At 37.9% G+C, this 15,739-nt stretch overlaps 1 protein-coding gene across 1 annotated transcript; it reads left to right on the forward strand.

Annotated features, from left to right (window-relative positions):
• The first annotated feature begins 9,107 nt into the window (after window positions 1-9,107).
• LOC131182136 (uncharacterized) lies at window positions 9,108-12,436 on the forward strand. The gene is made up of 2 exons (XM_058150785.1): window positions 9,108-10,173; window positions 12,274-12,436. The coding sequence occupies exons 1-2, from the start codon at window positions 9,116-9,118 to the stop codon at window positions 12,434-12,436; spliced, it is 1,221 nt and encodes a 406-aa protein (XP_058006768.1). The 5' UTR covers window positions 9,108-9,115.
• Window positions 12,437-15,739: the final 3,303 nt, after the last annotated feature.

Below are 15,739 nucleotides of genomic sequence, written 5' to 3' on the forward strand. Positions count from 1 at the left end.
ACACCTTGTATGAAAAATTGTTTCTCTTTGCAATTCATCACCAACATCCTCCTTTACTTGAGTATTTAATGCTCTCATAATTACTAGAGCACTTCCTTCAGCAGCATATTCTACTTCTGCATCCTCTTCCCCTGAAGATGTGGAGTCACTCACAATTTCCTCCTCTGTTTCTATCTCACCATTTTCTCTCATGACCATGACTCTCTTGTTAGGGCATTGAGAAGCTATGTGTCCACTGCCCAAACACCTAAAACACTTCACATCTCTATTTCGGGTAGTAGTTGCAACCTCCTTTCCTTTACTTTCTACAAATTTCTTCTCCACCTTCTTTTCCTTATCCTTATCCTCATTTTTCTTATAGTTGCTAAAAGCCTTTTCCCTATCCTCCTTCTTCCAGTTAGACTTCCAAGATGAAGAAGTACCTGCATTTCCTCCAAATTTTGACTTGCTTTTAAGTTGCCTTTCTACCTTCATAGCCATGTGGACCATATCCTCCAACTCAACATAGTGATGTAACTCAACAATATGAGCAATCTCCTTGTTTAGCCCATTCAAGAATCTAGCCATGGTGGCTTCTCTATCCTCCTCCACATTTGCTCTAATCATAGCAATTTCCATTTCTTTATGATAATCTTCAACACTTTTAGAACCTTGAGTCAATCTTTGTAACCTCTGATGTAGCTCTCTATAGTAATGACTAGGAACAAATCTCTTCCTCATTATAGTTTTCATCTCACCCCAGGTTGCAATTGATTGCTCATAATTTGTCCTTCTACTAATCAACACTTGATCCCACCATACCAAAGCATAATCAGTAAATTCTACTGCTGCTAACTTTACTTTCTATTCCTCTGAATAGTGATGACAATCAAACACAGCTTCTACCTTCCTTTCCCATTCAAGATACACATCCGGATCATTTTTCCCTTGGAAAGAAGGGATGCTCATTTTAATACTTTTGATATTGTCATCTACCCTATTCCTCTCTCTTTCCTCTCTTCTTATCCTCCTATACCCATTCCTCCTATCTTCAGCTCTTCTCTCATATCTACCCCTCCTAGGTCTTTCAACCTCAAAATCATAGTTATCAACCTCAACTTCATCAGATTCAACTACTGGAGGTACAAGATCCCTCCTATTTGGCCTTCTCTCATTTTGCCTATCTATTTGCTCCAATCTTTCCAACCTATCTATGATTTCATTGCACACAACATTCATTCTTTCAAATTGTTGTCTGACAGCCTGCATGTAGAATGGATTTTCACCTTCCCCCTCACTACCATCACCCCTTCTAGACATGTTTTCAGACCTGCAAGAAAATGGTTAGTGTAAAGAAAACATCTCACTCACTCCCTTACGTGTTTACACTCAACAGAGGACACTCCACTCGTGTTTAACTCAACAAGGCTTTTTCCCTCTTATGAACTCACCACTCTGTGCCTTTTACCTCTCTTGGCTATGTCCACAAGTTCTTATCAAACTCAAGTAACTCAAACCAAGATTGTACCCACAAAAATTTAACACACAATAAAATTCTTGAATGTGACGGATCAAAACGAGTAAAAGTCAAGAAAAGAAAAGCTCAAGTATGGAAATGTAATGCAATAGGAATCAAGAAAGAAGACACCAAAATAAAAGAGTAGCAAGCTGGAAAAGAGACAACCTAAAGTAGAGATATCAAGCTTAAATATCCAAGTTTGCCATCAACTTATTACAATTACCAGCAATTCACACAATACACCAAGAATTGCATAAATTTAGGATCACCAAGCAAATGAGTGTATTTTGATCTGAAATTGAGTAGGCAAATGCAACCCAATACTGACTAATTGCTGCAAGAATTTCAGCCTTTTCTTGACAGACTTACTATGTAAATCAAATATAATCGTGTTTGCCGCAAAATTTTGGTTCCCCACACAAACGATTAAATTTTGAGCTGAAATTTAATTTGAGAATAGCTCAAATGTGGTACAAATGGCCTGTAAATTTTCAGGAATTTCGGGGCTGATTTGCTATGTGAACTTAATTTGATCGATTCTGCCACAAAATTTTGGTTCCCTATACAAATGGTTGAATTTTAAGCTGAAATTTAATATGGGAACTACTGATATGGGGTATAAACACCTTGTAAATTTTCAAGAATTTCTGGGTCTATTTGCTATGTGAACATAATTTGATCGGGTCTGCCGCAAAATTTTGGTTCAGCAGGCAAACGATATCAAACAACCCCCAAAATTTACACCCAACGTCTTAAACACACCCAGATATTGCTGGTACAGTTTCAGGCCAAATTGGTAAGTCGAACTCAATGAACCAGATAATCTCTCATGCTTAATATCAAAATGAAGGAAGCAAAATGGATGGCTAGAATAATCGCTTTGGCTTGATTAACCCAAAACCCTAAGAGAAACCCAACAAAACAAATTTTTAAACAAACAGGTCCAACTAAACCCCAAGAGCCAAACAGCAAATATGAAGAAGGTAAGAAACACAAAGAATAAAAAGCAAATAGAGAATCTACCTTGTTTGGACGTCCCTTTGCTCTGATACCAAAAACTGATGTGAACCTTCAAGTAATTGGTAACTTGAAAACCCACATTCAAGAATTAAATGAACAATATGGAAAGCACCAAATCAAGATGTATAAATTTGAATCTTTGAACCAGCACAATCAGATTGTTGTGTAATTCAAAGAAAATATCAGAAATGGGATTCTTGACCTAATTCATATGGAGAATGAATAAACCAAGAATATTATGCACATTAAACCTTGCAAGATAGAATCTCAGCAAGTTAATGAGCTTCACAAGAACAAAGGCAACAACCAATTTACTCACTAGAGGAGCAGAAACAATCTCTCATTAATATTCAAGTGTGTCCTCCACTCTCTCATTACACTTGTATTTATAGCCTCTTGGCTTCAAAGCTAAAGACAAAAATATCCCTACTTTAGTAACAGCTGTAAGGAGCTTTAAGTCCAAACAAAAATTAATCTATCAAAAGACTAAAAACTCCTTACAAAAAGTAAATTTAATACAGCAGCAAATAAGGGCATTTAAGTCCAAAAGAGAGGTGGTTATAACAGATGGAATATTCCTTGAAAAAGGTGCCAGCAGATACATGTACATGGGTTGGATCTGGTACATGCATGTCCACAGGTTATTCCATGTAATCTAATGCTCCACATGACACCTGGTCACTTCTAAGCATAATTTTCACCAAATTTAATCCTTTACATTTTTCTTCATGCCATTCCAGCTTATAATCCTTGCTCCTTATGATTTCACAAATTAAATTCTGAAGTGATTTAGCTCTAGCTCTAGTAATTGGACCTTGGATGAAATCCTTTGTCGTGGATGTAGCTTGATTCTCATCATTCCCCTCCGCTTCAAAAGGATTCGTCCTCGAATCTGTTCCTGCATCAACACAAGGAGATAAATCAGCAACATTGAAGGTGGCACTGACATTATACTCACCGGGCAGGTTTATTTTGTAAGCGTTATCATTAATTTTGGTCAGCACTTGGAAAGGTCCATCACATCTTGGTTGTAATTTTGATTTCCTTCGAGAGGGAAACCTTTCTTTGCGCAAGTGAACCCATACCCAATCTCCAGGTTGAAATGTGACTTTCTTCCTTCCTTTGTTGGCTTGACTAGCATATTTTTCATTGTTCTTTTCAATTTGAAGCTTGGCTTGTTCATGGATTTTCTTCACCAATTCTGCTTTTCTTTTTCCATCTAAACTAGTAAGCTCGTTCACAGGCAAAGGTAAAAGATCCAAAGGAGTTGAAGGATTGAAACCATACACAATTTCAAATGTAGAATAGCCAGTAGAAGAATGCACATTTCTATTGTATGCAAATTCAACAAGTGGAATGCAATCTTCCCATGACTTCAAATTTTGCTTAACCACAGCACGCAAAAGAGTATGGTGGGATCATGTGTTGATTAGTAGAAGGAGAAATTATGAGCAATCAATTGCAACCTGGGGTGAGATGAAAACTATAATGAGGAAGAGATTTGTTCCTAGTCATTACTATAGAGAGCTACATCAGAGGTTACAAAGATTGACTCAAGGTTCTAAAAGTGTTGAAGATTATCATAAAGAAATGGAAATTGCTATGATTAGAGCAAATGTGGAGGAGGATAGAGAAGCCACCATGGCTAGATTCTTGAATGGGCTAAACAAGGAGATTGCTCATATTATTGAGTTACATCACTATGTTGAGTTGGAGGATATGGTCCACATGGCTATGAAGGTAGAAAGGCAACTTAAAAGCAAGTCAAATTTTGGAGGAAATGCAGGTACTTCTTCATTTTGGAAGTCTAACTAGAAGAAGGAGGGTAGAGAAAATGCTGTTAGCAAATATAAGAGAAATGAGGAAAAGGAAAAAAAGGTGGAGAAGAAATTTGTAGAAAGTAAAGGAAAGGAGGTTGCAACTACTACCCGAAATAGAGATGTGAAGTGTTTTAGATGTTTGGGCAGTGGACACATAGCTTCTCAATGCCCTAACAAGAGAGTCATGGTCATGAGAGAAAATGGTGAGATAGAAACGGAGGAGGAAATTGTTAGTGATTCCACATCTTCATGGGAGGAGGATGCAGAGGTGGAATATGCTGCTGAAGGAAGTGCTCTAGTGATTATGAGAGCATTAAATACTCAAGTAAAGGAGGACGTTGGTGATGAATTGCAAAGAGAAACAATTTTCCTTACAAGGTGTCTTATCCATGACAAAGCTTGTAGTGTCATCATTGATGGCGGAAGTTGTGCCAATGTTGCTAGTACTATTTTGGTGCAGAGATTAGGGTTGAGGTCTTTGAAACACCCTAGACCCTATAAATTGCAGTGGTTGAATGAATGTGGTGAGGTGAAAGTAACAAAACGAGTGCTGATTTCCTTTACAATAGGAAAGTATCAAGATGAGGTTATGTGTGACATGGTTCCAATGCAAGCTGGCCATTTATTACTTGGCCGACCATGGCAATTTGATAGAATGGTGATCCACGATGGGTATAAAAATAGGTAATCTTTTGAAATGAATGGAAGGAAAATCATTTTGGCACCTATGACACCAAAACAGATTTATGAAGACCAAACAAGGCTTAAGCAAGCAATGGGTGAGGTAAAATCAAGAGTGGCCGAAAAGAGAGCAGAGAAGAAAAGGAGTGAAAAGAAATTCGAGGACGAATCCTTTTGATGCAGAGGGGAATGATGAGAATCAAGCTGCATCCACACCAAAGGATTTCATCCAAGGTCCAATTACTAGAGCGAGAGCTAAATCACTTCAGAATTTAATTTATGAAATCATAAGGAGGAAGGATTATAACTGAAATGGCTTGAAGAAAATTATAAAGAATTAAATTTGGTGAAAATTAAGTTTAGAAGTGACCAGGTGTCATGTTGATGAAGAAGCACCAGTGCCTATGCCATTATTTAGAGGACCCATCACCAGAGCCAGAGCTAGAGAGCTGCAAGCATTGGTGTTGGAGCATTGTGAGCACAAGGGGGATCAAAATTGCCATGTTGGACTTTCTTGCATATTGTTGGAATCTAGGTGGATCATTCTCACACAAGTTGGCATGGGAGACTTGACAAGTGGCGCCACATCAGCGTGACTTCGCCACATCAGCATGACTTGGCACAAGACCATTTGGCCAAGTGGATTGGAGGAGCTTCTTATGCTTATTTGGATTTGCCATGTCTTGATACCTTTGTTGGTCCCCACTACATTAAAAAGGCTGCTACCACCTAAAGTGTTCTTTGTAACTTATGGTCCCCACTACATAAAGGGCTGCCATAAAGCAAGTGGTCCCAAATGGTCCCCCCCCCCTATGGAAACGCCCCATCTGATTGAGGAGCCTTTTATTTTTGTCTTTTTAGCCATGTTGGCACACTTTTAGGGTTTTGGCACACTTTTAGGGTTTTAGAGATGCTATATATAACCCAAGATATTCAGATTGTATAGGTAGCCTTCATTTTTCTAGTTTAAGTGTGAGTATTAGGGAGAGAACTCCATTGCTGGAGCTTGAGTTTCTTCTATGTTTCTTCCATGTTTCTTGAAAGAACTTGGATTCTAGCAGCATGAACCCCTTGCTAGTCTTATTTTGATGATCAATATGCTTTAGCTTGTTACTATTTGTGTATTGACACTTGGGTTTTCAATCTGAAATTCTGCCTTGTTTGGATGATTAAAGATCTTGGTTCCAATATTTAGATGTTGTGTTTCTTGGCATCCTAGGAGTGCTCATCATTTTGGTATCAGAGCCTTGGCATCTAACAAGGTATTTATCCATTAAAACTTCTTTTTCTTTTCTGTTTGGTTAACTATAATAGTCAGCCATTGTAGGACCTTTAGATATCTATTAGTTTCATCATCTAGTGCCTTGTTCTTTGTAGCCAAATCAAATCTGCATTTTAGGGTACTGATTTTTTTCTTTTTTTTTGTTTGAACTCTTGCTGGCTGAAACTTGGTAGTCTTAATTTTAGTGTAGGATTTTGCTTAATCTTAGATTAAATCTCTTGTTCATCTTGTTTTCTTTGAGCTTGTCTGTAGGATTAGAGTTAATCAAGCTGAAACCTATCTTTGACACTAGCTATTTGCCTCTTGAGTTATATGATATCAAGTCTGAGTATGTTAAATTGGGTAATTAATGCTTGGGATGTGCCTGTGTGCTAGTGGGTAGAGCTTGATTTGGATTGCCAAAATACTTGAGTGGTATCAGTATTTGATTCTGCAATTTTTATCCTTTGCATCAGTATAAAAAAAAAAGAAAAAAAAAAGAAAAGGAGATTGGATTGTAAGCTGAGTTGTGTTGTGCTGAAAAAAAAAAAATTGACAAGCTGACATAAGTGATGAAATTGTGAATTGTGGAGTTAAACATTGAATTTGAGCCTGATAATCTACCAACAACTTTGGGTATTACTAGACACATCACATGCCATATTTGATGTGAAAATTCCACTGTTTGCCTATCGAACCAAAATTTGCGGCAAACCTGATCAAATTGAGTTAACACACCAAACCAACCCAGAAAGCTCCGAAATTTTGCAGGCTGATTATACTCCATCTCAGTAGCTTTTGTGTCAATTTTCAGGGTTTTGTAACATTGTTTGCCTACCGAACCAAAATTTTGCGGCAGACCTAGTCAAATTTCGTTCACCTAGTAAACTCATCCAGAAACTCCTGAAATTTTACCAGTAGTTAGTCAGTATTGGGATGCCTATGTATACCAAATTTCAGATCAAAATATATTCGTTTGTGTGGTGAACCAAAATTGTTGCATATTTTTTGTTAATTGTGTGAACTGCTGGTATTTGTGCAAAGTTGGCTTTGAAATTGGAAGTTTGAGCTTGATATCATTCTGTTGGGTTGTCTCTCATACAGTTTTCAAAAATCATACCATTTCGTTCACATTTGCTTCTACTTTGGCGTCTTCCATTTCTTTGGCTCTAGTGTCACACTCTCTGGTTATTGCAATTTCGTTTCTTCCAGTTTCGTTTGTTGATTATTTTGATAAAATTAGCAAGTATTTGTGCTTGTTTAGAATTTTAGTTCCCAAAGGAACAAGGGAAGCAAACTCTTGAGTGGTAAAAGGCAAGAGTGTGTGAGTGCCAAAAGAGGGTAAGAGCCTGAAATTTGTGCGAAAACACTTGAGCTAAACACTTGAGAGGGTGAGCCATTTCTACTAACTTCGTTTTCTTGCAGCCAAATCATGTCTCAATTACAAGAGACAACTGGTAGTAGTGGAGGTAATGAAGAAAAAAGGGAGTTTCCTGATGATCGAATTTTTAAAGAATCTGTAGCACAAAGCTTTGAAAGGATGAATGTGCAAATGAATGACTTTAGAGATGAATTGGATGTATTGAGGGGAATGAGAAATGAGATTACCAGGTTTATGGAAGAGATGAGAAGGGACAGAGAAGATAGAAATAGGAGGAATGATGGGGGAGCAAATGTGGGAAATCAGAATAGAAATGAAGGTAGATTTCGGGCAGAACATAGGAATGAAGGGTATGAAGAAGCTGAATGGAATGATGATGAGTATGATGAAGCTTATGACTATGGGAACTACCATTATGGTGGAAGAGGGCATAGACCACCTAGGGGTAGAGGGCCTAGGGGAAGAAGGGGTGGCAGAAATTTTAGGCTCGGTGATCATTGGGATAGAGATGGAAATGAGGAGAGAGTTGATGGGAATTTAGCTAGTATAAAGATGCAAATTCCACCTTTTCATGGGAAGGATAATCCAGAAGTTTATTTGGAGTGGGAGAGACAGGTGGAGTTGATTTTTGAGTGCCACCATTATTCTGAAGAAAAGAAAGTGAAGTTAGCAGCTGTAGAATTCAAAGAGTATGCAATTGTATGGTGGGATCAGTTGTTGAGTAGGAGGAGGAGAAATGGGCAACGAACCGTGGAGACATGGGACGAAATGAAGGGAATCTTAAGAAACAGGTTTGTGCCACCTTACTACCACAGAGAGCTGCTTCAAAGGTTACAAAAACTCACTCAAGGTACTAAAAGTGTCGAAGAATACTACAAGGCCATGGAGATAGCGTTGATTAGAGCTGATGTCGAGGAGGATCGGGAAGCTACAATGGTTCGCTTTTTGAATGGGTTAAATCCTGAAATTGCTAATATTGTGGAGCTGCAACCTTGTGTGGAGGTGGAGGATATGCTACAAATGGCACTTAAAGTGGAGAAGCAACTAAAAAGGAAGAATGTGGCTAGATATGCACCAGCCAACCATTCGGCTCCTAGGAGTAATTGGAAGTCGAATTGGTCTGCTCCTTCAAGGGTGGAGAAAGAAGTTCCCAAATTCAAGAAAGAAGAATGGAAAGGAAAGGAGAAAGTAGAGGAGAAGAATAAGGGAGTTCCTACTAGGACTAGAGAATTGAAGTGTTTTAAGTGTTTGGGAAATGGACATTATGCCTCACAATGTCCAAATAAAAGAGTGATGGTTGTTAGGGAAAATGGAGAGTTAGAAAGTGAAGAGGAAAGGGAGGAAGAATCTGATAATGTTGATGAGCATGAGGATGATTGCTACGATGAGGAGATCAGCCACCTATGGATGGCAATATCCTTGTCACCATGCGCACACTAAGTGCACAAGTGAGTATGGAGTGTGGTGATGAAATGCAAAGGGAGAACATCTTCCATACTAGGTGCTTGGTGAATGACAAGTTGTGTAGTGTGATTGTAGATGGTGGGAGCTGTTGTAATGTGGCTAGTTCACTCTTGGTGGACAAGTTGGGTTTGCCTACTACTACACATCCAAAACCATATGGCTTGCAATGGTTGAATGATTGTGGGAAGTTGAGGGTTACAAAACAGGTGGTTGTGCCATTCACCATTGGCAAGTATAATGATGAGGTACTTTGTGATGTTGTGCCTATGGTTGCTACGCATCTTTTGTTGGGCCGTCCATGGCAGTATGATAGAAGTGTTGTGCATGATGGTAGGAAGAACAGGTACACGGTCACTAAGGAAGGTCGAACATACTCATTGCTTCCTATGACACCAGGTCAAGTGCATGAAGATCAAATGAGGATTCTTAGATCCATTGAAGAAAAGAAAGAAACTTGGAGAGAAAAACTTAGAGAGGCCGAGCTGGATGAGAGTGAAAAGAAAGAGAAGAGAGAAGAAAAAGAGAGAAAAAGAGAAACAAAAGAAAAGAAAATGAGAACAAATGAGAAAAAGGAAAGCTCGAGGCAAAAGGAGAGTGGAGAGAAAAGAATGAGTTTGTATGTGAAGGAAAGAGAAGTTAGAGAGGCTTTACATTCAGGAAGACCTCTTTGTGTACTTATGTACAAGGAGGTTAATTTATGTGTTACTGACCTTGATTCACATTTGCCTAGTGATGCTTTGTCTCTTATACAGGAATATGAAGATGTCTTCCCGAATGAGTTGCCACCAGGATTGCCACCTATCAGAGGGATTGAGCACCAGATCGACTTGGTACCTGGAGCACAAATACCGAATAGACCAGCATATAGAACAAATCCTAAAGAAACAAAGGAGTTACAAAGGCAAGTGGAGGAGCTTATGGAGAAGGGCTATGTTAGGGAGAGCATGAGCCCATGTGCTGTACCTGTGTTGCTAGTGCCTAAGAAGGATGGGAGTTATCGCATGTGTGTGGATTGCAGAGCCATCAATAAAATCACTGTAAAGTATAGACACCCAATCCCTCACCTTGATGATATGCTTGATGAGTTGCATGGTGCAAGTGTGTTTTCTAAGATAGATTTGAAAAGTGGTTACCACCAAATAAGGATGAAAATTGGTGATGAGTGGAAAACTGCTTTCAAAACTAAATATGGGTTGTATGAATGGATGGTGATGCCATTTGGGCTCACAAATGCTCCTAGCACTTTTATGCGTTTGATGAATCATGTGTTGAGGAATTTCATTGGAAAATTTGTTGTTGTGTATTTTGATGACATTTTGATTTACAGCAGTAACATAGACGAGCATTTGCATCACTTGAGACTTGTTTTTGATGTGTTGAGAAATGAGAATTTGTATGCGAATGCGAAAAAGTGTTCATTTTGCTTGGATAAGGTTGTTTTTCTTGGTTTTGTTGTAAGTAGTAAAGGTGTACAGGTTGATGAAGAGAAAATCAAAGCCATTAGAGATTGGCCAAATCCTAAGAATGTGTCTGAGGTTAGGAGTTTCCATGGATTGGCTAGTTTCTATAGGCGATTTGTGCCTAATTTTAGTACAATTGCTGCTCCTTTGAATGAATTGGTGAAAAGAATGTTGCATTTGAGTGGAAAAAGAAACATGAACATGCATTTTTGAACTTAAAGATAGATTGTGTTCTGCACCCTTGTTGAGTTTGCAGATTTTGATAAAACTTTTGAGATTGAATGTGACGCAAGTGGTGTAGGAATTGGTGCAGTTCTCATGCAAGAGAAACGACCAATAGCATATTTTAGTGAGAAATTGCATGGAGCTGCCTTGAATTACTCTACTTATGATAAGGAGATGTATGCATTAGTTAGGGCCTTGGAAACTTGGCAACATTATTTGTGGCCTAAAGAGTTTGTCATACATTCAGATCATGAATCATTGAAGCATATTAAGAGTCAAAATAAGTTGAGTAGAAGGCATGCTAAGTGGATTGAATTTTTGGAGTCATTTCCATATGTGATTAAATACAAGCAAGGAAAAGAGAATGTTGTAGCTGATGCACTTTCTAGGAGACATGCACTTTTGTCTACACTTGATGCTAAATTGCTTGGTTTTGAGTTCATGAAAGAATTGTATGTTGATGATGCAGATTTTTGTAATGTATATGCTGCTTGTGAGAAAAGTGCATTTCAGAAATTTTATAGGCATGATGGATACTTGTTTAAGGAGAATAAATTTTGTGTGCCTAAATGCTCTATGCGAGACTTGCGTGTTTTGGAGTCACATAGTGGTGGTTTGATGGGACATTTTGGTGTTGCTAAGACTTTAAACATATTGCAAGAACACTTCTTTTGGCCACATATGAGGAAAGATGTTGATCGAATGTGTTCTAGGTGTGTTGAATGTAAGAAAGCAAAGTCTAGAGTAATGCCAAATGGTCTTTACACACCCTTGCCTGTTCCTAAGGAACCTTGGACTGATATTTCTATGGATTTTATTTTGGGTTTGCCTAGGTCTAGGAGAGGTCATGATTCTATATTTGTGGTTGTTGATAGATTTTCTAAGATGGCACACTTCATACCGTGTCACAAAACAGATGATGCCACATACATAGCCAATTTGTTCTTTAAGGAGATAGTCAGTTTACATGGTATACCTAGGACTATAGTAAGTGATAGAGATGTTAAGTTCCTAAGTCACTTTTGGAGGGTGTTGTGGGGTAAGTTAGGTACTAAACTGTTGTTCTCAACTACTTGTCATCCCCAGACTGATGGACAAACAGAAGTAGTGAATAGAAGCTTAACTACTTTATTGCGTGTGATGGTTAAACAAAATTTGAAATCTTGGGAAGATTGCATTCCTTTTGTTGAGTTTGCTTATAACAGAGTAGTGCATTCTTCTACCGGATTTTCACCATTTCAGATTGTGTATGGTTTTAATCCATTGACACCATTAGACTTGTTGCCTTTACCTGATCATATTAATAGTCTTGATGGTAAAAAGAAAGCAGATTTGGTTAGGAAATTGCATGAGCAAGCTAGGTTACAAATTGAAAAGAAAAATGCACAATATGCTACTCATGCTAATAAAGGCCGAAAGCCTCTTGTGTTTGAACCAGGTGACTTTGTTTGGGTGCATTTAAGGAAAGAGCGATTTCCAAACCTAAGAAAGTCGAAATTACAGCCAAGGTGTGATGGTCCATTCAAAGTGCTAGAAAGGATCAACAACAATGCATACAAGATTGATTTACCTGGTGAGTATGGTGTTAGCAATTCTTTTAACATTCGATCTTTCCCCTTGCATTGATGCAGGACCAAATTCGAGGACGAATTCTTTCAAAGGAGGAGGGGATGATGAAGAAGCACCAGTGCCTATGCCATTATTTAGAGGACCCATCACCAGAGCCAGAGCTAGAGAGCTGCAAGCATTGGTGTTGGAGCATTGTGAGCACAGGGGGATCAAAATTGCCATGTTGGACTTTCTTGCATATTGTTGGAATATAGGTGGATCGTTCTCACACAAGTTGGCATGGGAGACTTGACAAGTGGCGCCACATCAGCGTGACTTCGCCACATCAGCATGACTTGGCACAAGACCATTTGGCCAAGTGGATTGGAGGAGCTTCTTATGCTTATTTGGATTTGCCATGTGCTGATACCTTTTGTTGGTCCCCACTACATTAAAAAAAGGCTGCTACCACCTAAAGTGTTCTCGCTAACTTATGGTCCCCACTACATAAAGGGTCGCCATAAAGCAAGTGGTCCCAAATGGTCCCCCCCCCCGATGGAAACGCCCCATCTGATTGAGGAGCCTTTTATTTTTGTCTTTTTAGCCATGTTGGCACACTTTTAGGGTTTTGGCACACTTTTAGGGTTTTAGAGATGCTATATATAACCCAAGATATTCAGATTGTATAGGTAGCCTTCATTTTTCTAGTTTAAGTGTGAGTATTAGGGAGAGAACTCCATTGCTGGAGCTTGAGTTTCTTCTATGTTTCTTCCATGTTTCTTGAAAGAACTTGGATTCTAGCAGCATGAACCCCTTGCTAGTCTTATTTTGATGATCAATATGCTTTAGCTTGTTACTATTTGTGTATTGACACTTGGGTTTTCAATCTGAAATTCTGCCTTGTTTGGATGATTAAAGATCTTGGTTCCAATATTTAGATGTTGTGTTTCTTGGCATCCTAGGAGTGCTCATCACATGTGGAGCATTAGGTTACATGGAATAACCTGTGGACATGCATGCACCAGATCCAACCCATGTACATGCATCTGCTGGCACCTTTTTCAAGGAATATTCCATCTGTTATAACCACCTCTCTTTTGGACTTAAATGCCCTTATTTGCTGCTGTATTAAATTTACTTTTTGTAAGGAGTTTTTAGTCTTTTGATAGATTAATTTTTGTTTGGACTTAAAGCTCCTTATAGCTGTTATTAAAGTAGGGATATTTTTGTCTTTAGCTTTGAAGCCAAGAGGCTATAAATACAAGTGTAATGAGAGAGTGGAGGACACACTTTGAATATTAATGAGAGATTGCTTCTGCTCCTTTAGTGAGTAAATTGGCTATTGCCTTTGTTCTTGTGAAGCTCATTAACTTGCTGAGATTCTATCTTGCAAGGTTTAATGTGCATAATATTCTTGGTTTATTCATTCTCCATATGAATTAGGTCAAGAATCCCATTTCTGATATTTTCTTTGTATTACACAACAATCTGATTTGCTGGTTCAAAGATTCAAATTCATACATCTTGATTTGATACTTTCCATATTGTTCATTTAATTCTTGAATGTGGGTTTTCAAGTTGCCAATTGCTTGAAGGTTCACATCAGACATCCAAACAAGGTAGATTCTCTGTTTACTTCTTATTCTTTGTGCTTACTTTGTGTTTGTTACCTTTTTCATATTTGCTGTTTGGCTCTAGTTCCATATTTGCTTCTACTTCTTCATCTTGCAACTGGTTCTTTCTTGCTAAACCTTGTTTTGCTTCTTATTGTGTTTCTATTATTCACATTTTTGTTCATTATATGCTTGACCGAAATTAGCTCTTGGGGTTTAGTATGATCTGTTTGTTTAAAAATTTGTTTTGTTGAGTTTGTCTTAGGCTTTTGGGTTAATCAAGTCAAAGCCATTATTCTAGCTATCAATTTTGCTTTCTTCATTTTGATATCAAGCACTAGAGCTTATTTGGGTCATTGAGTTCGGCTTACCTATTTGGCCTGAAACTGTACCAGCATTATTTGGGTGTGTTTAAGACATTGGGTGTAAATTTTGGGGGTTGTTTGATATTGTTTGCCTGCTGAACTAAAATTTTGCGGCAGACCCGATCAATTTAAGTTCACATAGCAAATAAATCCCGAAATTCCTAAACATTTACAGGGTATTTATACCCCACTACAGTAGTTCACAAATTAAATTTCAGCTTAAAATTGAACCGTTTGTGTGGGGAACTAAAATTTTGCGACAGACTTGATAAAATTAAGTTCACATAGCAAATCAGCTCAGAAATTCCTTAAAATTTACAAGTTGTTTGTGCTACATTTGAGTTATTCTTAAATTAAATCTTAGCTCAAAATTTAGCTTAAAATTGAACCCTTTGTGTGGGGAACTAAAATTTTGCGACAGACTTGATCAAATTAAGTTCACATAGCAAATCAGCCCAGAAATTCCTGAAAATTTACATGTTGTTTATGCTACATTTGAGCTATTCTTAAATTAAATCTTAGCTCAAAATTTAACCGTTTGTGTGGGGAACAAAAATTTTGCAGCAGACACGATTAAATTTCAGTAATTCCCAAATGAATTTTCAGCTTAAAATTCAATCGTTTGTGTGGGGAACTAAAATTTTGCGGTAGACTCAATCAAATTAAGTTCACACAGAAAATATACCTAGAAATTTCTAAAAATTTACCAGTGTTTATATGCCATTTCAGAAGTTCCCAAATTAAATTTAAGCTTAAAATTCAACTGTTTGTGTGGGGAACCAAAATTTTGCGGCACACCCGATCAAATTAAGTTCACATAGCAAATCAGCCCAGAAATTCCTGAAAATTTACAGGTTATTTGTGCCACATTTGAGCTGTTCTAAAATTAAATCTCAGCTCAAAATTTAACCGTTTGTGTAGGGAACCAAAATTTTACGGCAGACATGATTAAATTTTGAACAAGCAACTCCTATCCATGAAGGATTAAGTTCTAGGAGTCTGTTTTCTAAAGATCTTCTTAAAGAACATCAAAAAACCTATCAATTCCTCCATATAGGAATGATACAAGTTGCTCTAAAACCAGCAACTAGGTTAGGTTTAAATACCTCAGCCTTGGTATGTGTCAGAGACAAAAGACACAAAGACTTCAACGATTCCTTATTAGGAATCATAAAATCATCTCTGTGTGATGGCCCGATATATTTTTCGTGCTACCCCAATTTCACAATTTCAATTAGGGATCCAACATTATGCAAGCATTATCCTTAGACATAAAAACCTAAGGATATAATATGTTGCCAGGATCTGAAAACATTATCCTTATTTATAGGATTCACTACAAAGCCATGAACACTGTAGTCCCTAATCTTAGGGAAGACACCACTAAGTTGATTACACCAAAA

The sequence above is a fragment of the Hevea brasiliensis genome, chromosome 8, assembly GCF_030052815.1.
Source record: "Hevea brasiliensis isolate MT/VB/25A 57/8 chromosome 8, ASM3005281v1, whole genome shotgun sequence".
Lineage (NCBI taxonomy): Eukaryota > Viridiplantae > Streptophyta > Magnoliopsida > Malpighiales > Euphorbiaceae > Hevea > Hevea brasiliensis.